The 25,614-nt window shown below is 48.0% G+C and overlaps 1 protein-coding gene across 2 annotated transcripts in view; it reads left to right on the forward strand.

Moving 5' to 3' along the window:
- The first annotated feature begins 579 nt into the window (after positions 1-579).
- The window catches only part of GALM (galactose mutarotase), a 40,884-nt gene continuing 15,849 nt past the window's right edge, over positions 580-25,614 (forward strand). Inside the window, exons 1-4 of one of the 2 annotated variants that reach the window (XM_045580656.1) lie at positions 580-912; positions 7,631-7,785; positions 11,740-11,946; positions 17,908-17,989. In XM_045580656.1, coding sequence (XP_045436612.1) covers positions 723-912; positions 7,631-7,785; positions 11,740-11,946; positions 17,908-17,989 — 634 coding nt within the window. In that variant the 5' untranslated portion in view covers positions 580-722. The remainder of the gene's footprint in view (positions 913-7,630; positions 7,786-11,739; positions 11,947-17,907; positions 17,990-25,614) is intronic. The other variant, XM_036435086.2, reaches the window with a different exon arrangement.

Consider the following 25,614-nt stretch of genomic DNA (forward strand, 5'->3'; position numbering starts at 1 on the left):
AAAGTGGGAGGCTGCTTCTGCTCACCCCTGTGCACACCTGACCCCCCAGGACTGACCCTGTCCCAGGCGGCCACTCCAGGCCAGCGGTCAGGAGGGCCTTGGGGCAGCAGCTCCAGCAGAAACATGTCCAGAGCGTCTCCCTGGGGGACAAACAGAATGTGCAGTGTGCCACGAAGCCTGCATTACCCCTTCTCTGAACAACTCCTCTACTTCTTTCCCCTCGGGATCAAAGCGTTAACTTAAAACTGGAATTTCCCCGCAAGATCCCTTTCAACGTCCCTAATTCTGCTCGTTGCGTTTTCCAGCATTTAGTCTGAAAGTCAACCACCAGCATTCTGCAAGGTAAGAACCTTGGGCCTGAGGCCCCTGGTAGAATCCTGTAGGTTCAGGATTGGGTTTGGAAAGAGACTACAAGCCCCAAAATGCAATGTCACCTTCCAAAGACTACCATTCCCAACATGCAATGCAGCAACGGTTAGCAAAGGAAAAGAACCCAAAGCACCGTTGGAAATTTTGCATTTCAGTGCCCTTTGGGCAAGGAAGTGATTAGACAGGCCGTAGGGGGCATTTTTTGCAGGAGTGGTCACTCCCCAATCCAGGCCAGGAAGGGGAGGAGTCTGAGCCGTGTCCCACCCCTTTCCCAGTAAACTTCTGCCGCTCCCAGTTTGGCTGCAGGAGTTGGAAGAGCGGAGGGGTCCCTGCGCACAGCCTGAGCCTTCCCCATGGTGTCGGTGACCAGATCCGTGTTTGGAGAGCTGCCCTCCGGGGCAGGGACAGTGGAGAAGTTCCGGCTGCAGTCGGACCTGCTGGGAGTGGACATCCTCTCCTGGGGTTGCACCATCTCGGCCCTGGAGGTCAAAGACAGGCAGGGCAGAGCCTCGGATGTAGTGCTGGGCTTTGCCGAGCTGGAAGGTGGGTGAGAACTCTGCCCCCGGTTGCAGGCGGGCCTCAGGCCCACCCCGCATACGGCAGGAGCAGGGACTGGAAGGCTTGGATCCTGCCAACTCCCTGTGGTGTAGCCAGTGCTCGGAAAAAGACAGAATGAACAACTATAGGAGTTGGCCTCTGCTTATCCATTCAGGCTTTACCTCGATTGATTTAAAAAGTCAGTGGAGGGTCAGGGAAGAGAACACTCCGGCAGCCCTGGAGCGATCTTTGAACCGCCTGGTCTTAGTCACAGCTGAGGAGGAAAAGGCAGGCTGGAGGGGGTGTGGCTCCTAGCTCCGCCCTCTTGCCCTTTCTCAACAAGGAAAAGCAAAGACGTGCGTTTTCTGCTAACTTTTCCTGGATCAGATTCTCTTGGAGGCGAGTTTGTCTCAGAAATACCCAGGGGATGCACACAGCTTCTTCGCTTTGGTCTGGTGGGGTTAGTGCCCAGCAGGCTCTGGCTGCTCAAGGACCCCGCACAGAATGGAAGGTGGAAGGCCTACTTTAGAAATGAGGTCTTCTTCTAGCTAGGGTGGACTTTTATCCGGTTAGAATCCATGGGCAATTAAGATTATATATTACTGCCCTAACCGGTTTGGCTCAGTGGATGGAGCGTAGGCCTGCGGACTGGAGGGTCCCAGGTTCGATTCCGGTCAAGGTCATATGCCTTGGTTGCGGGCACATCCCCAGTGGGAAGTGTGCAGGAGGCACATGTTTCTCTCTCATCGATGTTTCTAACTCTCTGTCCCTCTCCCTTCCTCTCTGTAAGGAATCAGTGATATATATATATATATATATATATATATATATATATATATATATATATAAAATTTAATATGTAATCATATATTACTACATGCATTCATGCATTTAAAAACTGTTAATTCAGTTACCTCATCCAATGAGACGGACGAGGTCCCCACCCTCATAGAGCTTGTAGTTTAGCTGGGGACATTTGCCAAATAATGGCATAAATAAATAATTACAACTGCAGTTCGATGGCAATAAAGGAGAGCAGGCATAGTGTTCTCTTGGTAGTGGGGGTATGACTGGACAGAAAAATGAGGTCTGAAATAAAGTTGGCAAAGGGACACTGTTGAGAGTTGATGTCCTCTGCCGTTGTAGAAGCGGAAACAAAATCAGCTTAGCGAGGAGGTTTGAGGTTTTCTTGTAGGTGTGTCTTTCCACCCGGTTCTTCAGATGTGTAGCACGGCTCCGAGGTGGATGTCAACAGAAAACTCTTGAGAGAGTATTGGGTTTCCCTGAGGAGACTGGAATTTGCTTCCCATTTCCTTATCAAAATGTGTTCTAAGAACATCCCTGAGGATCCTATTCCTTGCCCTCTGGTTGTCTTCATCTGCATTGGAGCTTCTACAGCTTGGTTTGGGGAAGGGGGAGGTCATGAAAGAACAGGGATGTGGGGGAAACAGCTCCGTATTCCCTTGAATTTCTGGAGGTGGGTGTTCACATCTGTCTTCAAGTCAGAAGGCAAGAGGTACGGTTGACAAATGACCAAAGAGGATTCCTCATTTTGCTGAGTCACCCCTCTCTGTCACTATAGCATAACCATTTTCCAGGCTGAAACAAACCATAAAAAGCTTACTTGACTGGTGCGAAATTGCCCGTGGAGTCAAAGAATTGGGTACTTGGCTTACAGTTGCAGAACCAGTAAAGCACTGGAGCTGATAAGCTAAGAGCACCTGTTTTTATCATCTCATTTCTATCTCGGCCTTATCACTATTCAGGAAGTCACTACCCTCCCTCTACACACACACAGACACACACACACACACACACACACACACACACAGAGTTCATACCATTTTTAGTTCTGATGTGAGTCACATGGATCTTAACGCACAAGGTGGCTTTCTGGGATTCATATGAAATATGTGTCACGTTGACCTGGCACCGGGGAAGTGCTGGCATAGAAGTGCTTTTATACAACTGTCTCCATGAGTCTATGACTCGTGGAAGTCTGAGTGAAAGAAAATATTCCTAATTGTTCTTAAAAGGGAGGGGGGAAAAACACACCTGATCCCCTGGATTGTGTTGTATTGCCCTCCATGTTATTAAATAGAATTGTCTTAACCTCATGCGTCGCAGGCTTCACAAAAAGCAGCAAGAGACATTTTTATTTTTTTTTCTTTCTGTTTTTTTATTTATTAAATTATTATCTGTGTACATATTTTAACATTGTCCCCCCCTCCCATACATACCCTCCCTCCCCAGAGTTTTGTGTCCATTGGTTGTACTTATATGCATGTATACAAATCCTTCAGTTGATCTCTTATTTCCCCCAGATCTCCCTACTCTCCTCGCTGTAATTTTACAGTCTGCTTGTTGCTTTACTGTCTTTATATCTATCTTTTGGTTTGTCAGTTTATAATGTTTTTTAATATCCATAAATGAGTGAGGCCATGTGGTATTTCTCTTTCATTGACTGGCTTATTTCACTCAGCATGATGTTCTCTAGTTCTATCCAGGTTGCTGCAAATGATGAGAATTCCTTCTTTTTTATGGCAGCATAGTATTCCATTGTGTAGATGTACCATAGTTTTTGGATCCAATGATCTGCTGACCTAGGCTGTTTCCAGATTCTAGCTATTGTAGATTGTGCTGCTATGAACATAGGGGTGCATATATCCTTTCTGATTGGTGTTTCTAGTTTCTTGGGATATATTCCTAGAAGTGGGATTATTGGGTCAAATGGGAGTTCCATTTTCAGTTTTTTGAGGAAACTCCACACTGTTCTCCACAGTGGTTGCACCAGTCTGCATTCCCACCAGCAGTGCACGAGGGTTCCTTTTTCTCCACAACCTCGCCAACACTTGTCGTTTGAGACATTTTTATTTCTAGGCTGTCATTTAAATAATTTATGTTGAAAGAAAGTCAAGCTGTTTTCAAAAGAGAAGGTGGGGGGGAAAAAGTGCTGAGAATATCAAGCTATACTTTCTAATCGATCCAGCCATCTTCAAGATTATGCAGACAGCCCCCTGTTCCCTTCCTAAGGCCCTGTCCGTGTGTGTGTGTGTGTGTGTGTGTGTGTGTGTGTGTATTCTTTTAGTATTGCCAACAATAAGTAAGACTTCACAACAGGAAGCATAATTGTCTCAATCGGAATACAGTTATGGTTGCATAACAATATTTCGGCCAAGATTAGACCACACTACAGTAGTATACCAACCATATAGCCTAGGTCAGTGGTTGGCAAACTCCTTAGTCAACAGAGCCCAATATCAACAGTACAATGATTGAAATTTCTTCTGAGAGCCGAAAACCGACTTCTGCGCGTGGGCCACGAAGTTTCAATTGCACTGTATGTGCACGCCTGCCCGCACGTGGTATTTTGTGGGAGAGCCACATTCAAGTGGCCGAAGAGCCACAGGTGGCTCTCGAGCCAAAGTTTGCCGACCACTGGCCTACGTGTATAGTAAGCCATATTATCGGGGTTTGTGTAAGTGCATTCAGTAATGTCTGCACAAAGGTAAAATCTCTCAATGTGTCCCCATCACTAAGCTGCTCTTAACAGACGTATGGAATGGCTCTCTGCTACTATTTTCATCCATTCTAGTGTATTAAAACCCATGTTAAGAAATCGGCAACAGTGGTCGCCCTGAAGCAAAGACGCTGGATAGCTGGGGTACAGGGATAGGATGGAGATGTAATGTTCACTACATAGTCTAAGAATGTCCGAGTATGTAAGTGTTAAAGAAACAAACTGAGGCGAATAACTTAAAGCAATAAGATGTGACAGAGCCAGGGTTCTGAGCCACCGGGAAGAGCTGAGTGTGGGTAATTCCATGAAACGTGGTCCTTTTGTAACTGCTAGATGGATGTGAATGAACCATCTCCAATTTCCCCAAACAGATTACATAAACTGCTTGGATGATGGCCATGACCTGAGGTCAGAACAGTTCAATTCCTCCTTGGGTCAATGAGATCTTTCTTCTGTAGAATTCTAAAGAGGTAAATCACATGGTCTTTTCATTACAGGCTGGGAGAGTCAGTCACACCTCCAGTGAGTTTTTCTGCCTTTTTTTTTTTTTTTTTTTTTTTGTATTTAAAATATTTTTTTAACTGTTTTTCATTTGCATGTCCTGCCTGCAATCATTATGACTTCTTTCCAAACCTGTGATGAGAGCATTGGCGTATAAGCCACAGATATGAACAACCTACCCATAATATCGATGCAACTCCTTCCCCTCCATCTTTCCCCCACTTACCACCAGACACCCAGCTATTACTGTCATGAGAGCCATTACGGAAAAGCTAGAAAAAATAAATATAGTGTTTTTGGAAAACCTGAGCTCATAAGAGGGGGTACCCTGGAGGAAGGGGGACCGGTTTAGAGGCTGCAGTTTAATATTACAGATGCCCCAGAGTGCCCTTATGGGAGTATCGAGGATTCCAGTTTAAACCTGCTTTGTCCTTGAGGGCTGTGTGACCTTGGGCCAGTTATTGAACCTCTCCAGACCTATTTCCTCCCCGAAACAAGCGGATAATGATGATTAAATGTGCTGTTGGCTGTGATAGTATCTGACTGTGGTGAACAAGTAATCATTTTTATCTTCTTTCCTTCCTTTGCCCCCAAATATCTTCCCTCGCAGTACGTGAACTTTTTATTTCACTTTATTAGCGCTGGGGGGGGGGGGGGGGGGGGGGAAAAGCATGGAGATTCATCTGGCATAACCAGCAGCCATTGAAAAATATATAAAATATGTGGTAAGCTTACAGTGCTTGTCAATTAATGTTTGTTTTTCTCAAAAAGCCAAAGTGAATCAGCATGAGGGGGTTTTGACGGAGACTAGTGAGCAATTTTGTTTGCGACTTGAAGGTACTCTGGCTAAGGTTTGGGCTATCGGAGGTAGATACAGCCAAACGATTTTTGAACAGAAATTCTGCTTTCTTTGCATTTTGCAGCTCTTGAAAAACAAGCCAATGCTCCACATTATATATCATAAGGGAAACACAAAGTCAAACAAGACCTAATAGAATGGCTAAAGCTCAGACACAACAACACCAAATAGCAGCTAGGATGAGGGGCCACAGGGGCTCTCATTCATTGCTGAAGGGAGTGTAGAATGATACAGCCACTTTGGGAGACAGTTTAGTCGTTTCTTACAAAACTAAACATGCTCTAACCATATGACCCATCAGTCATGCCCCTTGGTATTTACTCAAAGAGCTAAAATCTTATGCCCACACAAAAACCTGCACCTGGGATATCTATAGTAACTTATTCATAACTAGAGGCCTGATGCATGAAGATTTGTGCAGGAATGGGCCTTCCTTCCCCTGGCTGCCGGCACTACCTTAGCTCCAGCTGGAGCCACCTTTCCGCCTTCCCATGCTGCCCAGAGGCCTGGAATGGCTGGGGCGATGCACCTGTGTCATCGCCATAGCAATGACGCAAGCATCCTGCCCCACCTCCAGCCGCTCAGCACCTGTGTATGCAAATTAACCCACTATCTTTGTTGAGTTAATTTGCATACTCACTCCTGATAGGCTGGTGGGTGTTGCAAAGGTATGGTCCATTTGCATCTTACTCTTTTAATTAGTGTGGATTGCTAAGATGTCCTTCAGTAGGTGAATGGATAAACTGGAGTATATTCAGATCATGAAATATTCAGTGCTAAGAAGAAATGAGCTATCAAGCCACAATAAAACAGGGAGGACCCTTAAGTGCATATTACTAAGTGAAAGAAGCCCATCTGAAAAGGCTACATACTGTATGATTCCAACTATATGACAAGATCAGTAGTTGCCAGGGTCTAGGGGGATGGGAGGGATGAATAGGCAATGCACAGGTTTGTAGAGCAGTGAAAATACTTTGTATGATATTATAATGGAGGATACTTTTATCCAAACCCATATAATATACAACACTAAGAGTGAACACTATTGTCAGTTATGGACTTCAATAATTTCTTGATGATGTGTCAATGTAGACTCATCAATTATAATAAATGTACCACTCTAGTAGAGGATGCTGATAATGGGGAAGGCTATGCATGTGTGAGGCCAGGTGGCTCAGTTAGTCGGCACATCCTCCCGGTGCCATGATTGTAGGTTCATCCCCGCCAGGGCACACGCACGAGTCAACCAGTGAATAAGTGGAACCGCCATTTGATGTTTCGCTCTCTGTTTCTATATCTCTGTCTAAAAACAGTCAAAAAAAATTTTTTTTTTAAATCAGTGGACCTGTCTGGTGATGAGGTCAGGATAGTTTCAGTGTCTTCTTTGCACTTTATAACGTTCTTTAAAAGTGTTTACCACTCGCCGAAACCAGTTTGGCTCAGTGGATAGAGCGTCAGCCTGTGGACTGAAAGGTCCCAGGTTCGATTCCAGTCAAGGGCATGTACCTTGGTTGCGGGCACATCCCCGGTAGGGGGTGTGCAAGAGGCAGCTGGTCCATGATTCTCTCTCATTGATGTTTCTAACTCTCTATCCCTCTCTCTTCCTCTCTGTAAAAAATCAATAAAATATATTTAAAAAAATAAAAAATAAATAAAAAATATAAAAGTGTTTACCACTCTAGGAAGGGCAAAGGTCATGGGTAGAGGATACCCTTTTCTGTGCTGCCCTGAGGGTGTGCCCAAGTGGTTACTTGGCAGCTGCCCTCAGAAGAGAGTGGTGGGTAGCAGTGTGAGCCTCGCCTTCAGGTGGAAGTTTACAAAACTGTCATCCCCTGTCCCTGCAGGGTACCTCCAGAAGCAGCCCTACTTTGGAGCCGTGGTGGGCAGGGTGGCCAACCGGATCGCCAAAGGAACATTCACTGTGGACGGGAAGGAGTATAAGCTGGCCATCAACAATGGGCCCAACAGTCTGCATGGAGGTATCAGAGGGTTTGATAAGGTGAGTCGGGGGGCACTGGGTGGAGTCCTCACCTGGCTCACACTTCCCACAGCCCCCGCTGGCATCCCTCCTGCTTCCCAGGCGCACCCCTAGGCCCCGGAGCAGGTGCGTGGGAAGGTGACTCAGGAAGGAGGCCGCTCCCGTGGTTCGGAGGAGCAGGTGCACTGGCTGTTTCAGGACCCGTCCTTGCCCAACTCCTCTGCCTATGAGAGGACTACGGCCTTGGCTTAGGAAGACAGGGAACAGCTTCCCGGTGTTGGACCAGGGAGTCGAGTTGACCTTAAGAACAGCAGGAAGGAAGACTGAAATAATACCTGACCACTTACTGCACGAGGTATTTCAGGTGTTATCTCTCACCCTTAGAGAACCCTGTGTAATCCCCACATGAGAAACCTGAGGCTTCAAAAGGCCACGCACTCCTACGTCGGGCTGCCTGGCCAGGAGCCCTCTTCCTTCACAACTGCTGCTCTCCACCTCAGCCACCCCTGCGGGTGCCCCCAATCCAACACGCACCCCTGTGTCTGTGGTGAAGCTCTGCTGCATGCAGGCCTACCTTTCCATGCCCCCAAATTACCCCCCGTTCACCCCAGTTCCCTCTTTCCACATTAAAACTCCCACTCCCTGCCAAAACCGGTGTGGCTCAGTGGATAGAGCGTCGGTCTGCTAACTGAAAGGTCCCAGGTTCAATTCCGGTCAAGGGCATGTACATTGGTTGCGGGCACATCCCCAGTGAGGGGTGTGCAGGAGGCAGCTGGTCGATGTTTCTCTCTCATCGATGTTTCTAGCTCTCTCCTTCCTCTCTGTAAAAAAATCAATAAAATATGTTTAAAAATAAAAATAAAACTCTCACTCCCCCAGAGAGACCGGGGAAAATGAGGAGAGGAAAGCAAATGGGCCCAACAGTTTCTCCCTGAACAGGAGCGCCTGGCCCCCTCACCCCCCTTGCTGGGTGTGGCCTGCTGGTCAACCCCGAGACTCTCTTACGTCTCATTTCGGGCTGGGAGGGAGATCCTTCGGGAGCCAGCTTGCCCTTCAAACACACCCCCAGGTGACGTCCTAGAGAAGAGCCAAGGAAGACAGGAACATGTGCAGCTAGGGACCACCGTTTCCTTTCTGCCCCTGGCTGCCGTCTGTCCCGGAGAAGGAAGTTGGTTACCCTGCTCCCCCGTCCCGCCAGCTTCCTGTCTGTGGCTCAGAACCAGACTGCCCGCCAGCTCCCTTTTCCTGGTGATGGGCGTCCTCACGCCGGGAGGCTCAGAGCCAGAGGGCCTCTGGCTTATGCCCAGTCCATGGGCACACCGCAACCAAGAAGTGAGGTCCAGCTCCGGGTGGACAGGGGGATTTTTTTGTTTTGTTTTGTTTAATATATTTTATTGATTTTTTACAGAGAGGAAGGGAGAGGGAGAGAGAGTTAGAAACGTCGATGAGAGAGAAACATCGACCAGCTGCCTCTTGCACACCCCCTACCGGGGATGTGCCCGCAACCAATGTTCATGCTCTTGACCGGAATCGAACCTGGGACCCTTCAGTCTGCAGACTGACGCTCTACCACTGAGCCAAACCGGTTTCGGCTGGACAGGGATCTTGAGCGGAGCCTCAGAACAGCACCTAGCTCCTGCTTGTTCCTGTTCCCTCTCCCCCATAGTGGTACACAGGGCATACATGTTGCTTAGCATGTGTGCCCTGTGTGAACGCAGCAAATGGCGAGGGTACCTGTATACGTATTCTTGAATGCAATGTGCCTGCTGGGCCCCTTCTCTGAACCAGGGCACACCATAGGATGGGGCTTTCTGAGGCTCACAGTACAGTGAGGGAGCGGGACCCTGTATAAGCCCATCCTATAGATGCCAGTGGTGTGACAGAGGAACTGGGGATGGACAAATGCATAGCAGCGGGGGAGGTGGGATTTGAACTGCTCTTGAAGGAAGGATAGCTTTTCACTCACTGTGTTGATATTGGAGAGAATGGCCGTGCAAACAGCCCAGAGGGAAGTGGGGAAACACTTGGGATGTTATTATGGAAAGTTTCTGAATGTTATTATGGAAAGTTTTGGGGTTTGTTTGTTTTTCCTTCAATATATGTTATTGATTTTTTAAAGAAAGCAAGGGAGAGGGATAGTTAGAAACACCAGCTGCCTGCTGCACACCTCCCATTGGGGATGTGCCTGCAACCAAGGTACATGCCCTTGACCGGAAAACCTTTCAGTCCTCAGGCCAATGCTCTATCCACGGAGACAAACTGGTCAGGGCTGAACAGTAGGTTATGATATAGTACCATGAGCAGTATCAGATGAACTTTATTTTCAGCTGTGTTTGATCTCAACAGTTTCGGAATAACTGTTCTTTTGGAGGCATGTGTTTTCTGAAGATGAAATGTGAAGAACCTGACAGGATTGGAAATGGGATAAGTAGGCCTAAAGGTGCAAATCAGGAAATTTTCTGGAAATTTGGAAACTATAGGGCCAGGGAAATCCTTCCACAAATAGGAATTATACTTCCCACGGTATTATACTTATCTGATCATATTGGTTTACACACTCAAAAAAAGTTTCCATTGTGTTCTTTCTCTAAAGGAGAAAAACAAGGTAGCAAAGTAAGAACATTTCAAGTTTTTTATTCCTAAAATTTTCCATTTGGAAGTTTCTTTTTTTTCCCTTTAATCACATATATGACGGGCTTTATGTGCTCAGTGTCTTGAAAATTCAGCCTTCCTGGGAGGTAATGAGGGTGTGGAATTAATTTGTTTCTAAGGCCAGTGAACGTGATTCAGATACCAGCTGCTTTCACCGTCGGTGAAGGCAGTCCTCCGCTCCCGCTGGGTTCGCCTTCCTGGCAAATGCAGTCACTGAGCGGTGCAGCCAGGAACGGGGGAGGGGAGGAGAGGGGGAGAGCAGAGCCTGGGCTCATGGCCATTCCTCAGGCCTTGTTATCTTTCAAGTCCATTTGGAATGACAGCATTTGGCCTCAACTCATAGAGATTTCTTTTTCATTTGAATTCTTTATTTCCTTTTTAAAAATCATATACTCACGGAGAGATTTGAACAAAACATCCAGTGAAGCCAAGATGTGTTATAATATAGACCCTTAATTTGAATCCTAGCTCTGTCACTAATTACATGTATGACTTGACACCCCTCAACCCTCCCCCCCCCCCCCCACACACACACACACTTCAAACAGTGGGCATGAGTTATTAAAGGTTTCTACTCCACTCCCCTGGGATGTGGGAGGTAGAAGTGAGCAAGTTAACGCCACTGAACTCACACAGTTTACTCATTTGTAAAATGGGAGTGATAATATTAATTGGAACCATGTGAAATTGCCACTGTTCAACTATTCTGACCTGCTAAGGTGATAATTTTTTTGGTCCCACCAAACCCTTACCTTGTGAAATGATTTATGTAAAAGCACCACGTCAGTGGCTGGTGAGCACTCAACAATGACAGTCTCATGTCTGCCAAAGTGCCCACTATACTCCCCTCACATGGGATTGAGCCTGCAACCTGGGCATGTGCCCTGACTGGGAATCGAACCCGTGACCTCCAGGTTCACAGATGGATGTTCAACCACTGAACCACGCCAGCTGGGCAAGGTCATTTTGAATACTATTAGCAGATAGCAGATATTCGCCATATGACACTCAGAATGTGCTGCTAAGATTTCAACAACAAAAAGAGTCTCAACGTAGGGGAAGAAAATATTGTAGACACATATGGATAAACTCAGGGGAAAAGCGAATAGGAAAAGTGTAAGTAGGTAAGGAGAAAATTTATTTTCTCTCCAGTTCTGTTTAAAACAGAATTCCAGAATAACTAAAGTCTAGGCTATTATTTCCATCCTTATGGGTTGTATCATTGTCTCCCTTCCTGGAATCAGTGGTCTTTAATAGTGAAACATGGCATTTAGCTCGGGATTGGAGTGACTAAACAGCTGTGAAAACACGTTTTTTTTTTAGGTCCTCTGGACCCCTCAGGTGCTGCCGAATGGCGTCCAGTTCTCCCGGGTCAGTCCAGACGGTGAGGAAGGCTACCCGGGGGAGCTGAAAGTCTGGGTGACATACACGCTGGATGGTGGGGAGCTCGTGATCAACTACCGCGCGCAGGCCAGCCAGACCACGCCCGTGAACCTGACCAACCACTCCTACTTCAACCTGGCCGGCCAGGTGAGTGACTGTGCCTCCCGTCGCCTGCGATGTGCCTTGTGGAATGAGCTGGGGGAGCGACTGGAGAGACCGACCCGGCATGAAATTGCCCTGGTGGGGAGGGGGAGCAGTCACCCCATGATGAGGACAGTGCCCAGCAAAGCATCTGGCTCGTCGTAGGTGCTCAATAAATGGGAGCTTTAGGGAAAGAGGGGATGAGTATGTTCTACTGCCCAGAGAACTATGTGCCCATACGCTCAGGGAGCTGACTGGTTAATTAAAAAATAAATAAATAAAATAAATTAAAAAAATATATATATATATTATTGATTTTTTTACAGAGAGGAAGGGAGAGAGATAGAGAGCTAGAAACATCGATGAGAGAGAAACACCAACCAGCTGCCTCCTGCACCCCCCCCACCGGGGAGGTGCCCGTAACCAAGGTACATGCCCCTGACAGGAATCGAACCCGGGACCTTTCAGTCCACAGGCTGACGTCTATCCACTGAGCCAAACCAGTTTTGGCTAGCTGGCTAGTTTAAGAATGCCCTCTCAGCTAGTAACATGTACTTACATTGGCTTCACCTACTTCACGCCTACACCCCTTCCCCTAAAAACTGACTTCCAAGAAGAGTGCTTTCTGTCCTTGGCCTCCGGGAATGTGCTCCGCCTGCCCCAGCCCTCTAGATGTGCTGAGGATATCTGTGTGCTCCTACTGTGCAGCCCACCCTAAGTGTGGGGTAGAGACATTACAACCCCCGTTAAGTAATTTCCAAATGGCCTCCTTCCTTCCTAATGCTAATAATTTAGCTGGTTGAGGAGGTGATTGCGTGAGACGAAATACAAAAAGCTCAGCTAAATTCTGCAGATTATATCTATTACTTCCTGTTCATCTGAAGAACTCATCAGCGCCTACTGTACTTGAATCGCTCGCTCTGGCCTGATTTTCTGTCGAGAGATGATGTTCGCAGCCAGCTAGTAATGGCTTGCATTTTCACACGCTTTTAGGAGTTTGCTGATGATCTGCTGATTTTTTTCCTCTAGGATCTTTTCAGATAGCGTGAGTTAATTGGTTCTTATATACTTTCCAAAGTTCTCCCTTTAAAAGTAAGGAAGACGTTTCTTCACTTGCTCTCTCCTTATCTTCAGGAATCTTCAGGAACGTCCACCGTCTTTCTTGAGATTTTTTTAAAAATGTATTTTATTGATTTTTACAGAGAGGAAGGAAGAGGAATAGAGAGCTAGAAATGTCGATGAGAGAGAAACATTGACCAGCTGCCTCTTGCACACCCCCTACCGGGGATGTGCCCGCAGCCAAGGTACATGCCCTTGATCAGAATCGAACCCGGGACCTTTCAGTCTGCAGACTGATGCTCTATCCACTGTGCCAAACTGGTTTAGGCTTTCTTGAGATCTTAAAGACGCACCAAAACACAAAAGCAAGACAAACACACTCAGCCATAGAAGGCTCTGCAATAATGACCATAAAGGCCCTCCTTTTCAAAATAAGTTCAGAAAGAAACTTGACAAAAATAGAACAAAGTATTCATGGTTTAAGGCAGGCAGCATATCATGGTGACTTTTTATTGTTTTCCACATTTTTATCTACTTAGACATCCGGTTTATAAGCTGGGGTGGTCTAGAGGAATAGATTCAGGAATAGAGAGAGGAATGATGTGTGAAGTATCACCTCTGCCAATGTGTTCCCACGGAGGAGACGTCATGGAAATGTAAGATTCACCGAGGCTCTTCCTATGTACCTGGCAGAGAACCCTCCTGACCAGAGTTTTACACCCTGCCCATCGCTGTAGTGACAGGTATTTCTGAATCTCTTAACAGAGGCTGAATGATTTCCCAGATAAAAGGCCCCACCTACTGTGCTTCCCCGAAAATAAGACATCCTCCGAAAATAAGACCTAATGCATGGAAAGATAAGACATCCCCTGAAAATAAGACCTAGCGCAACTTTGGGAGAAAAAATTAATATAAGACACTGTCTTGCCGAAACCGGTTTGGCTCAGTGGTAGAGCGTCGGTCTGCGGACAGAAAGGTCCTAGGTTCGATTCCGGTCAGGGGCATGTACGTTGGTTGCGGGCACATCCCCATTAGGGGGTGTGCAAGAGGCAGCTGGTCAGTGTTTCTCTCTCATCGACGTTTCTAGCTCTCTATCTCTCTCCCTTCCTCTCTGTTAAAAAAAAAAAAAAAAAAAAAGACACTGTCTTATTTTCGGGGAGACAGGGTAGAAGGATGGTCAGGGTTCCCTTCTGTCACTGTCTCAGTAAGTGCAGCTTGCATCCACAGCCACTAGCTCCAGGGTTAGGGATGGGCAGCCTCCAGCTCTCAGGTAAAAGTGGATGGTCAGTCACTAGGCCTGAGGTCAAGGACCCTCTGCATTTTCTTTTCCTTTTTTTTTTTTTTTTTTTTTTTTAATATATTTTATTGATTTTTTTTTTTACAGAGAGGAAGGAAGAGGGATAGAGAGTTAGAAACATGGATGAGAGAAAAACATCGATCAGCTGCCTCTTACATACTCCCTACTGGGGATGTGCGCACAATCAAGGTATTATGCATGCCCTTGACCGGAATCGAACCTGGAACCCTTGAGTCCGCAGGCCGACGCTCTATCCACTGAGCCAAACCGGTGAGGGCCCCTCTGCATTTTGAAACTATCTCTTGCCCTACCCACGGACACATTATCTTATATCTTAAACCCTCCGCAGGGAAATAGGTCAAAGCTTGGTATTTAAGGTAATCAGCTCATCTTATATATTTTCTCCTTTTGTTTGTTTTCTTTGCTAGTAATTTAATAGGATGTTGTTTGTTCTACTTGGGGCCAAGCTCTGACTCATCGCTTCTAAGTCTGAGTGTTGGGGGCCTGGGAGGAAGGGGGAACTGTTTTTCAGAGTATGGGAAAGTTATGTGGGTTGTAGGTTGGTTGTGTTTTCTCCTTTTTCTGCTGTTCCTGCTTTTGTCTAACACAAAACTGGGAGAACATGTTTCTTGCTGAAACTTTACCTAAAGAGCAATGAAAGCAGGCCTAGGGGACCGGGAGGTGACGGGCAGTAATGCTGGTTCCAGATGGCTAGGGAGGTGGTCATCAAGGACCCAGGTTCTGCTATCTTTCTTTCTTCTTCTTTTTTTATTTATTTTATTTTTAAAAATATTTTATTGATTTTTTACAGAGAGGAAGGGAGAGGGATAGAGTTAGAAACATCGATGAGAGAAACATTGATCAGCTGCCTCTTGCACGCTCCCTACTGGGGATGTGCCCGCAACCAAGATACATGCCTTTGACTGGAATCGAACCTGGGACCCTTCAATACACAGGCCGACGCTCTATCCACTGAGCCACACCGGTTAGGGCTGTTCCGTCTTTCTATTCTGCTTCTCCAGTGTTGTGGCCTTTGCCTTCAGGCTGTCCCCTCATGATCAGAAGATGGCTGTCACAGCTCTAGAAACCACCTCTGCATATAGTCACTTCTAGAGACAAAAAAGGACCTATTCCTTTTTCTTCATCTCTCTCGCGTTCCATTTTTAAGAACAAGCAAAACTTTCCCCAGAAACTCCCCTCCAGACTTTTCCTTCATTTTGTTGGCCAAAAGTGTGCTCTGTGCCCTGTTCAACCAAACACCAACAAGGGAATTAGACCGCACGGATTGGCTTAGACCAGTGGTCGGCAAACTCATTAGTCAACAGAGCCAAATATCAACAGTACAATGATTGAAATTTCTTTTGAGAGCCCAATTTTTTAAACTTAAACTTCTACTAATGCCACTTCTTCAAAATAGACTCGCCCAGGCCGTGGTATTTTGTGGAAGAGCCACACTCAAGGGGCCAAAGAACCGCATGTGGCTCGGGAGCCACAGTTTCCCTACCACGGGCTTAGGCCAATCAGGATTAGCCCTCTAGGACCATGGTAGAAGTCCTTGCCCTGAATCTATAACCTAGCACAGGATAAAGCAACAGGCCAGGGTTCTCCCAGGGGAGGGGAAGGTGCTGGGCAGGCAGTTGCTATGGCTTGGTTGGTAGTAACCAATGATGGCTGTTATTCTTGCAAGAGGCGATAGGAGCTGAATGAAGGCAGTGGTAGTGACAACGCACAAAAGAAGTCTTTAAGGCCCACTCTGTACATGGTTAATGTTACAGGCCAGTCACGGCCAAGCCAAGTTCACCAAAACACTGAGCTCAGAGGTGGACCTCGAGTTCTGTTTGTGCATCAGCACTCCTTGCCAAGTTTTCATCCGCCTGGAAGGAAATGAAGCCAACAGAAATATTCCACCAGAGTGGGTGGTTGCATCATTCCTGGCCAGAGGAGTCACAGAGTGAAGCACGCTTCGCTCAGGGAGGAACGCTGGTGCTGCTCGGTGACCCGGGAACCAGTAAGACTCAGTGGTGCCTGATAAAGGTTTTTTCCTTCCCCTCCCTGGCTTCTTGCTAACACCTCAGACTCACCAGTGTATTTGGTGTGTGATTTTCGTAGAGAATCATTTTCTTTCTGCCTTATTGTTGACAAACCAACAGAAAAAGGAAATCCCTGAGCACCTTTATTCATCATAGAAAAAACTGGAACAACTCCAAAGTCCGTCAACAGGAGAACAGGTAAACAAGCTGTGATGTAGTCACGTAATGGGACACTACTCAAACCTGAGCTGAGCATTGAACAGGTAGAGCCAAGGACACAGTCTCAGATTCAGGGAAGGGACACCCCTCGGTCCCAGAGGCCTGCTTGGGGCTGGCTGCACCCCTGAGCCATGAGTGGATGGCAGTAGGGAGAGCCACACAGGCGATGACCCCTCTGCTCTACAGCTGTCCTAGGCCCCTCCCATCTTGGACCTGCCCTCCCAGGTCAGAGCAGAGGCCAAGTAAGCGGCTACGATGGTGTAAGCAGATGGGAACGCTCTGACCCAGCCCGCCCTGCCACCGATCCCTGCCCCAGCCCAGCATGGGCCTGCCAGCAGGCTACCAGAGATGTTCCTCAGAAACAGACCTTCTTAGTAGGTCAAGTAAAACACTTTCTGTTGTGTTTAGACATAGATTCTCAAGATCTCTGAAATCTTGCATGCTGGGCCAGAGAAAGGGTGATGTGCCCCACCTCTGGCGAGCCCGGAGGCAAGGCCGTGGCCGTCCAGCCCTGTGGGCTGCGGGTCACTGACCCTTGCTCTTCTGTTTTTCCCGGCGTGTGAGGAAGGTGGAAAAAAACCCTCTGCTAGTAAGTCGAAATCCAAACAGCATCCAGACTCCTGGTGTCTCCCTGACTTTGCACCGTTATACTTTCATTTAGTGAAGAACATGCATGCTGGGGTCAGGCTTGAAAGCTTCTCCCAAATGTATCAGCTGCTGTTTTGAGGCCCTGTCCAACTACACTTAAAGGAGCGTATCGGCCATCTCAGAGGCCAAGTGGGATGGATGTCTAGCCAAAACCGGTTTGGCTCAGTGGATAGAGCATCGGCCTGCGGACTGAAAGGTCCCAGGTTCGATTCCGGTCAAGGGCATGTACTTTGGTTGTGGGCACATCCCCAGTAGTGGGTGTGCAGGAGGCAGCTGATTGATGTTTCTCTCTCATCCATGTTTCTAACTCTCTATCCTTCTCCCTTCCTCTCTGTAAAAAAAAAATCAATAAAATATATTTATAAAAGATAATAAAAATTGGCAAAAAATTAACCAATTTGGCTCAGTGGATAGAGCGTTGTCCTGTGGACTTAAAGGTCCCAGGTTCAATTCTGGTCAAGGGCATGTACCTTGGTTGCACATCCCCAATGCGAGGTGTGCAGGAGGCAGCTGATCTATGTTTCTCTCTCATTGATGTTTCTAACTCTCTATCCCTCTCCCTTCCTCTCTGTAAAAAATCAATAAAATATATATATTTTTAAAAGGGATTTCTAACGTTTCTGTCAATGCCTGGACAGGTTTCTACAAGAGAAGTTATAAAGCAAATATATGAACAAGGACTAAGCTTTAATAGGACTCCCTCTTCCTTCCCAGGGTTCCCCAAATATTTACGACCACGAAGTCACCATAGAAGCGGATGCCTTTTTGCCTGTGGACGAAACCCTGATTCCTACAGGTTGGTGAACTTTCACTTTGTATAGTAACCTAGAGCTAGGGAGCAGTTCGAGAAACACCGAAACATCATTTACCTGAATTTATTTTCCCTGTTGGCCTACCAAAATGCCTGTGATTACCATGCTTAGTCATTTATTTTGGTTTAGGTTGGGTGGCCATATTATTAGACAGAGAAACCAGGACCCTTTTGAGAGAGAAAGGAGGTGCTATTACTGACTGAGCCAGGGCAACATGCATACACGGGGACAGTCCCAAACACACGGGGTCCTGTGGCCATCCTAGCCGAGCCTTAGGTTCCAGAAGTTCTTTACTAAAATGTGAATCTGAAAAAGTAAGTAAGGAAAATGTACAACTGTTGCTTGTGAGCACCTTAGCAGAGATGAAGTTACCTGAACATTACCTCACCAATGCGGGGCCCTGATAGAACACGTGGTTTTTGATGGAAGAGGGAAGGGTAGGATGAGCTATAGCCTGAGCAGGACAAATGCAGACACATCACCTCTGGGACACAGCTGGGGGTGGGGTGGGGGGAGAGAGGGTGGAACTGAGAGTGCGGGGTGTCAAAAGGGGAAGCAAGGTGCTGCCCAAATCAACCTCATGGATGTGTGTGTACACAAGGCTTATGTCACCAGACCTGAGACATTAAGGCACTGCCTTCCCCCTCCTATGCCGCTCTGAAAAAGCACACCACTCCTGTGGCATTCTGTCAAAAAGGCATGACCTCAGTCCAGCCAGGAGAAGACATCCCATGAGCCCAACCACAAGACCATTGAGCAGAACCCTGCAGCGGTATCAACATCATGGAAGTCAAAGGAAGACTGAAGGACGGTCCCAGAGGAGACACTGAAGAGATGTGACAACAAATTGCAGTGCGGGGTTCCAGCTTGGTTCCCAAGGCTGAAAAGGGGCGTTAGGGAACTCTGGTGGCATTCCTGTGAGGTCCATAGTTTGGTTAACGGTTCTGTTCCCATATTAAACTTCTTAGTCGTGATCTTGTACCACAGCCATGTAAGATAGTAACATTAGAGAAAGGTGGGTGGTGGATACACAAAGATATACAATTTTTACCACTAAAATTCTTTCAAAATTTAAACACACACGCACACACACACACGCACAAGTCCAGGGCATTAAGTAAGACATTGCTTTAAGTTTACTGGGCATCGGCCTTACTACAGGTGAGACCTTTTGTTCTACATTGGCCTCTTTAAAACCATGGCTGTGTTTATGGCTGCCTGATCAAATGTGTGGGAGGGAAAAGGTAAGGATGTGAGCCTGCATACAAAACAGCAACTTCAATTAACAGCAGGAATTAGGAACTCCCTTAAATGCAGTGACTATGAAACTAATTAGAGTGAGAATGAGAAATCAGGATACATGGATCCAAATGTTTGGCATCACCGTGTCGAATGCTTTCCTGGCTTTGAAGGCTTCCTTATATTTGTCTTGGTGACATACCATCTTTTGGTGTTGACATAGCTCCATAGACAAGCCTGAGTGAGCTGGCCCGTCTTGTCCTGGATGCAGAATTGATATATTTGAACTGTATGTTGCGAACTGCACGTGGTGGTGGCTGTTCTGTGACTGATAAGGAAGAAAACGAGCTAAGCAGCTTATAAGTAGAGGCGATGAGCTGGGCGCGTCTTTATTTGAGTTGGCAGTGGTGTTTTGAGCACAAGGTCCTTGCTCTCAGGTGCCTCTCGGCTGTGCTGCAGTTTCAGACAGAGGGCCTCCATCTGCGAGGCTGAGGGCTCATTTCACCGCAAACCAGGAGCAAGGTTTGCAGCTGAGCTGTCAGGCTGGGCTTGCATGTTGGCAGTTAGTTTAGCTTTGCTTCTTCCAAGCAGTTGTTTTCCTCACTTACAAACAAATTGCAGGCCATAAAGCATTTGCTGCTACTTAGGATGGGCACACTCTGTTATTGGGCATCTTCAGTCCTCTTGCTCATGTGCGTGCATGCACGTGTGTGCGCGTGTGTGTGTGTGTGTGTGTGTGTGTGGTTATTGTTGTTGTCAGGGCTGTCCCTGTAATTTCCCAGAGCTGGAACTCCTGGAAGCCATGTACCAGGAAGGACAGGCATGTAAGGGATGTCCAGAGAAGGAGAGCACTCCAGGCCCAGCCCCCTGGGCTGCCTGCCAGCAGTGTAGGTCCGGGACCAGGGCCCAGTGCCCCACCTGTGGCAAAGGGGGAAACTGGTCCCGGTGCCCTGTTCCTACAAAGCTGGCTGACTGTGCGCAGGTGGGAAAACGCAGCCCTCTGTCTCTCCGGGGGCAGATTCGTTCCCAGGGCCGCAAATACCACATTCCACCCTTTCGCCTTACACAGCGGCGAGTCTGAGGCGACCTGGACAGCCTGCCCAGCAAGACATAGCTGATGCTCCACAGACAGCACTGGGCGGAGCTGAGCGTGTGTCCTCACGGCATTCATAGCGCATAACAGCAGGAATTCGAAAGAGTATCGATTACTCTTTTTATTTTTTTAATATATTTTATTGATTTTTTAAAGAGAGGAAGGGAGAGGGATAGAGAGCTAGAAACGTCAATGAGAGAGAAACATTGATCAGCTGCCTCTTGCACACCCCCCACCGGGGATGTGCCCACAACCAATGTACATGCCCTTGGCCGGAATCGAACCCGGGACCCTTCAGTCCGCAGACCGACGCTCTACCACTGAGCCAAACCGGCTTTGGCTCGATTATTCTTTTTAAATTTTGATCGCAAATATAGAGCAACAGAGTTAAAAGAGATAGATCATCTATGTCACTGCAAAACCCCGAGCAACCAAGGATCTACGGTGCCCAGGAAGGGGGGAAAGATTGCTAAGGAGAAAATATGAGCTATGAAGACAGAGTAGGGGGGTAGCACTCCTCTCTCTTTTAATTTTGCTGCTCTTTATTTGCAGACAAGGAATTGAGAAAGAACACAAATGAAGGCTTTGACCAGGTCCTTCGCCTCTTCCAATAGCGTTAGCCAAAGCCCATCTTATTCTTTTTCTTGAGAAAAGGTGCCTTTTGTTTTTACAAAAATTAGCCCAGCCCACTCTTTCCAGCAGCCCATCTGTGTTGACTTGCTGTTCTTGCTGCTCTGCGTTTGAAAGCTCACTTTAAAACTACATGAAAGCAAGCCCGTTGTGACGAAATTAGGATGCTGTGGCGGGAAAGGCTCACCGTGGGCTGCGGGGGAGACCCACGAGGCCTGTGCATTTTCCCTCAGCCTCTGTGGGCGCAGCGAGCAGAGCAGTCGGTTTTATAATTACTTCCCCTGGGCCGGTACGGGTGTCTGCTCTGCAGAAATAACGAATTCCAAAGCAGACTCCTGGTTCAAAGATGGCGCAGAGGGAGTCTTGTTTTGATCCACATGTTTTCATCTCCCTGGAGCTTCTTCCAGGAGATTTCTTTAGACGTCATACAATTCTAAAATATCGGACTTATTTCTTTCAGCCTTCCATCAATATGCTACCCCTTTCCTTTTCGATCCCACCCCTGCCCCACAACCCGATACTGTTAGTCATCAGGTCCTGGTGATTTTTAACGCCCAAGTATTTCTCAAATCGGCTTCCTCAATATGTACTATTGATTCTGTGGCTCCATCTTCATAATCACTGTCCTGGTTTAGGCTCTTTAAAAAAAAATTATTTTACTGATTTTTTTTACAGAGATGAAGGGAGAGGGATAGAGAGTTAGAAACATCAATGAGAGAGAAACATCAATCAGCTGCCTCTTGCACACTCCCTACTGGGTATATTCTCACAACCAAGGCACATGCCCCTGACTATATTAGCTGGCTATATTTGGTCAAACATTTCATTTATCTCACCCCTAATGCCTTGGCAGGGCCAGACCAGATGATTTCTTGAGCCTCATATGGCCCACGGGCCGGATGTTCCCCGCCCTACTGCAGGCGCAGAAGCAGGCAGCCGTGCTGGGACCTCGGGGTAGGTGGGAAGCCAGGGCGTGGTGTTCTGGTTTTCACTCTTAGCTCCGCACTTCCGCAGATGAGCCAGCCCCTGCCGCTCCAGGCCCACTCCCCACGTGTCTCCTTTCCCCATTCCCCATCACCGGCTCATAGCCGGTGCCTCCTGTGTGCCAGGTAATGCTAGCCCTAGGGAAGCAACCTTGAGCAAAATAGCTCTGGAGAACATGCAGCCATGCACCTAGCACAGGTCCTGTCCTCAGAGAGATGAGGCTCGAGTTCAGAAAAGGCTTGCCTAACGCTGCAAAGGCCAGCGCGTGGCAGTGGGGACTTAAGGGACCCGGGTTCGATTCCAGTCAAGGGCATGTACCTTGGTTGCGGGCACATCCCCAGTAGGGGGTGTGCAGGAGGCAGCTGATCGATGACTCTCTCTCATCGATGTTTCTAGCTCTCTAGCTCTCTCCCTTCCTCTCTGTACAAAATCGATAAAATATATTTTTTTAAAAAAATCCCGAGAAGAGTTTTATGAGGGCCCAGAATAACTCCCAACGCTCCTGTGCTCCCTGCTAGGAAACACATCCCCTCTGAGAGACTGGCAAACCTGAGCCAGCACGCTGGGAAATTTGGCAGGAAGCTCAGAAATTAGCACTTGGCCGGGCATTGTGTAATTCCTGTGAAAATTTCAGACCCACGTCAAGTAGCTGTGTCGGGAGAGTTATTTGCTAGAGCTCTGACTGCCACCCTTGGAGAGCTGATGGCCTGACACTCGCTCTGCCCCACCCGGGTCTGGTCAGGGGCTGGCGCACAGCCATCCTCAGAGGCCGCCGCCTTGGGAAGGGGCTGGGAGTCAGTGGGCTCTGCGCCGTGGGCAGGAAGGCTGACTCAGGCGGGCTCCCAGCGCGGACTTGCAACCAGCTCGGCCCACAGAATAGAGAGCACTTCCTGGCTGCTCCCTGCTGCCCCAGGCACTGGTCCTAGGAGAAGACTGAACACTGTCTCTGCCCTTGAAAAGCTTCTCGTGTGCCCAGGCCCCATGGGAAGGCCATCCAGAGTGGTCAGCACGTTGACAGAGACGACGCCCAGAGGACTAAGGGAGCACAGAGGCCAGGGGAGAGGAGGCCTGCTTGAGATCCCCCTGAGCTGCGAGAAGCTGCTTCTCTCTGTAAAGATCTAGCAGCCAGGAGAGAGAGAGTGCTAAAGCACAGAATGGGGGGCGGGGTGGGGATGCGTTGTCAATCCGAAAAGCCAGAGAAGCAGTGAGCAGGGTGGGGGTTAAGGTGATACGAGACGTGCCGCACCTAGGGTGCCACTTTTAAGGCCGCACTCACTCTCAGGGTTGTGTACCTGCTGGACCAGCACCTGAGAGTGAGTGTGCCCTTAAATGTTGCACCATAGGGCCTCACTTGCCTCACCCTGGTCCCAGCCCTGCAGTTGGACCTTCTTGTCATCCTGAGGAGCTGGGGTATCGCTTTAGGTCATGGAGCGCTTTGAATTTTTCAAGCCAGGGGATTGCCCTAGCAAGCTTGGCGTTTTAGAAATACCACCCAGCAGCGGTTGGGGGTGGGGCTTCACTGAAGACCAGTGAAGAGGCTATTTTATTTATTTTTAAATATATTTTTATTGATTTCAGAGAAGAAGGGAGAAGAAGAGAGAGAGAGAAAGAAACAACAATGATGAAAGTCATTGATCGGCTGCCTTCTGCACGCCCCTCACTGAGATTGAGCCCCCAACCCGGTGCTGTTGACTGGAATAGAACCCGGGACCCTTCAGACTGCAGGCTGCCCGACACTCTATTCACTGAGCCAAACCAGCTAGGGCTGAAGAGGCTAGTTTAGTAGTTCAAGCAAGAGGAGAGGACTTAGACTAGAGGGCAGATGGGAGAACTGCAGTTTTATAACAGAATGGAAGAGGTAAAATCAGGAGGCCTGAATTGAATGTGGTAGAAACAGAAAGGTTGTATGATGACTCCTAGGTTTCTAGACAGCTCCAGTAGACATGGAGCTACTGAGTCATAAATAGAGGGAGACGGGAAGGAGGAGGCAGAGCTGGCATGGGGGCAGGACAGGGGTTGGCAGGGACTGGGAGAACTATGGATCTGGTCTAGAAAATATTTGAGATTAAGGTGCCTGTGGGGCATCCTGTGATATCCAGCGAGCAATCAGATGGGTACATGTTAGGAGACAAACGAGAACAGGAGAGTTTAATCAGCACGAACTCTGTAGAGAAAGTCAAGCGGATCTCCCATGGAGGAACCTGAGGCTGAGAAGAGCAATGGTCTAAGGACTGCACCCAGGGGAACCCAAGAAAAACACCAATACTGAAGGTGCAAAAGGCCCGCACTGAAAGCACAAGGGCAGTGACCAGAAGGAGAGGCGGGGAGGAGAAAGAGTGACCAGCAGTCCTGGGGAGACCGCCAGCCGCCAGATCCCAGAGCGGTCAGGCCAGGGCATACGTGGGCTGTGGCGGCTGTTCCTGCTGACCCCACTTCACAGAGTGCCATGGTGACAGTCGGAGGAGTGAGTGAATGTGAGGAGAGCCAGGGAGCACAGGCCAATGAGCGGTTCCTGAGGAAGGTAACGCCCCTGAATACCGAATTCCCACCCAGAGATTCTGGTTCGTTTGCTTTATTTATTTTTTAAATTTCTTTATTGATTAAGGTATCACATATTTGTCTTCAACCCCCCCCCATTCCAATCCCCCAACCGCCCCCCCCCCAACTCTTGTCCCCACCCCCCTATTGTCCTTAACCACTGGTTAGGCTCATATGTGCGCACATAAGTCCTTTGGTTGATCTCTCCCTTTTATCCCCTCCCTCCCTTTGAGGTCCAACAGTCTCGCCCATGGCTCCTTATCTCTGGGTCTGTCATTTGCTTTAGAATGAGCCTGGGAATCTGCACCTCTAGAAGCCACGGGGTTGACTGTGCTCTCAATAGATAGAGCATCGGCCTTCAGACTGAAAGGTTTGATTCTGGTCAAGGGCACGTACCCAGTGGAGGGGGGATGCAGGAGGCAGCTGGTCGATATTTCTCTCTCATCGATGTTTCTCTCCCTCTCCCTTCCTCTCTGTAAAAAAATCAATAAAATATATATTTAAAAAAAAAAATAGAAGAAGACGAGAAGGTGGCTCCGTACGGTAGAGGCAGGACCCAGGGAGGGGTTCTTAGGGGGAGAGGAGCTGATGGGGGCAAGCACACTGTTTGTCTGAGGGTGGAGAGCTCAGGTGGAGACAGACTGTGAGCTGGCAGGGCCTCAGTCAGCGCTTCCGTGGGTTCTCCCTGTTTCTCTCAGCAGCGTGGAGTGAGGAGCCCAGGAGGCAGACTGTGGGATGATCCCAAGTTGGGGTTTTGTCAAGTAGGAGGGGCAGCAGGACAGGGTGTAAGGTAAGTCAGTAAGAGTGTCACTAACTGCCCTAACCGGTTTGGCTCAGTGGATAGAGCGTTGGCCTGCAGACTCAAGGGTCCCAAGTTTAATTCCGGTCAAGGACACATGGTTGTGGGCACATCCCCAGTGGAGGGTGTGCAGAAGGCAGCTGATCAATGTTTCTAACTCTCTATCCCTCTCCCTTCCTCTCTGTAAAAATCAATTTTAAAATATATATATTTTTTTTTTAATTTTTTTTTTAAAGAGTGTCACTAACCAAGTGGCCCACAGACAATGGGCCCCAGCAGGTAGCAGAGGACCGGAGGGGCCCGATGGGTGCCATGGCAGGGGCCTG

Source organism: Pipistrellus kuhlii, unplaced genomic scaffold (assembly GCF_014108245.1).
Source record: "Pipistrellus kuhlii isolate mPipKuh1 unplaced genomic scaffold, mPipKuh1.p scaffold_m20_p_13, whole genome shotgun sequence".
NCBI lineage: Eukaryota > Metazoa > Chordata > Mammalia > Chiroptera > Vespertilionidae > Pipistrellus > Pipistrellus kuhlii.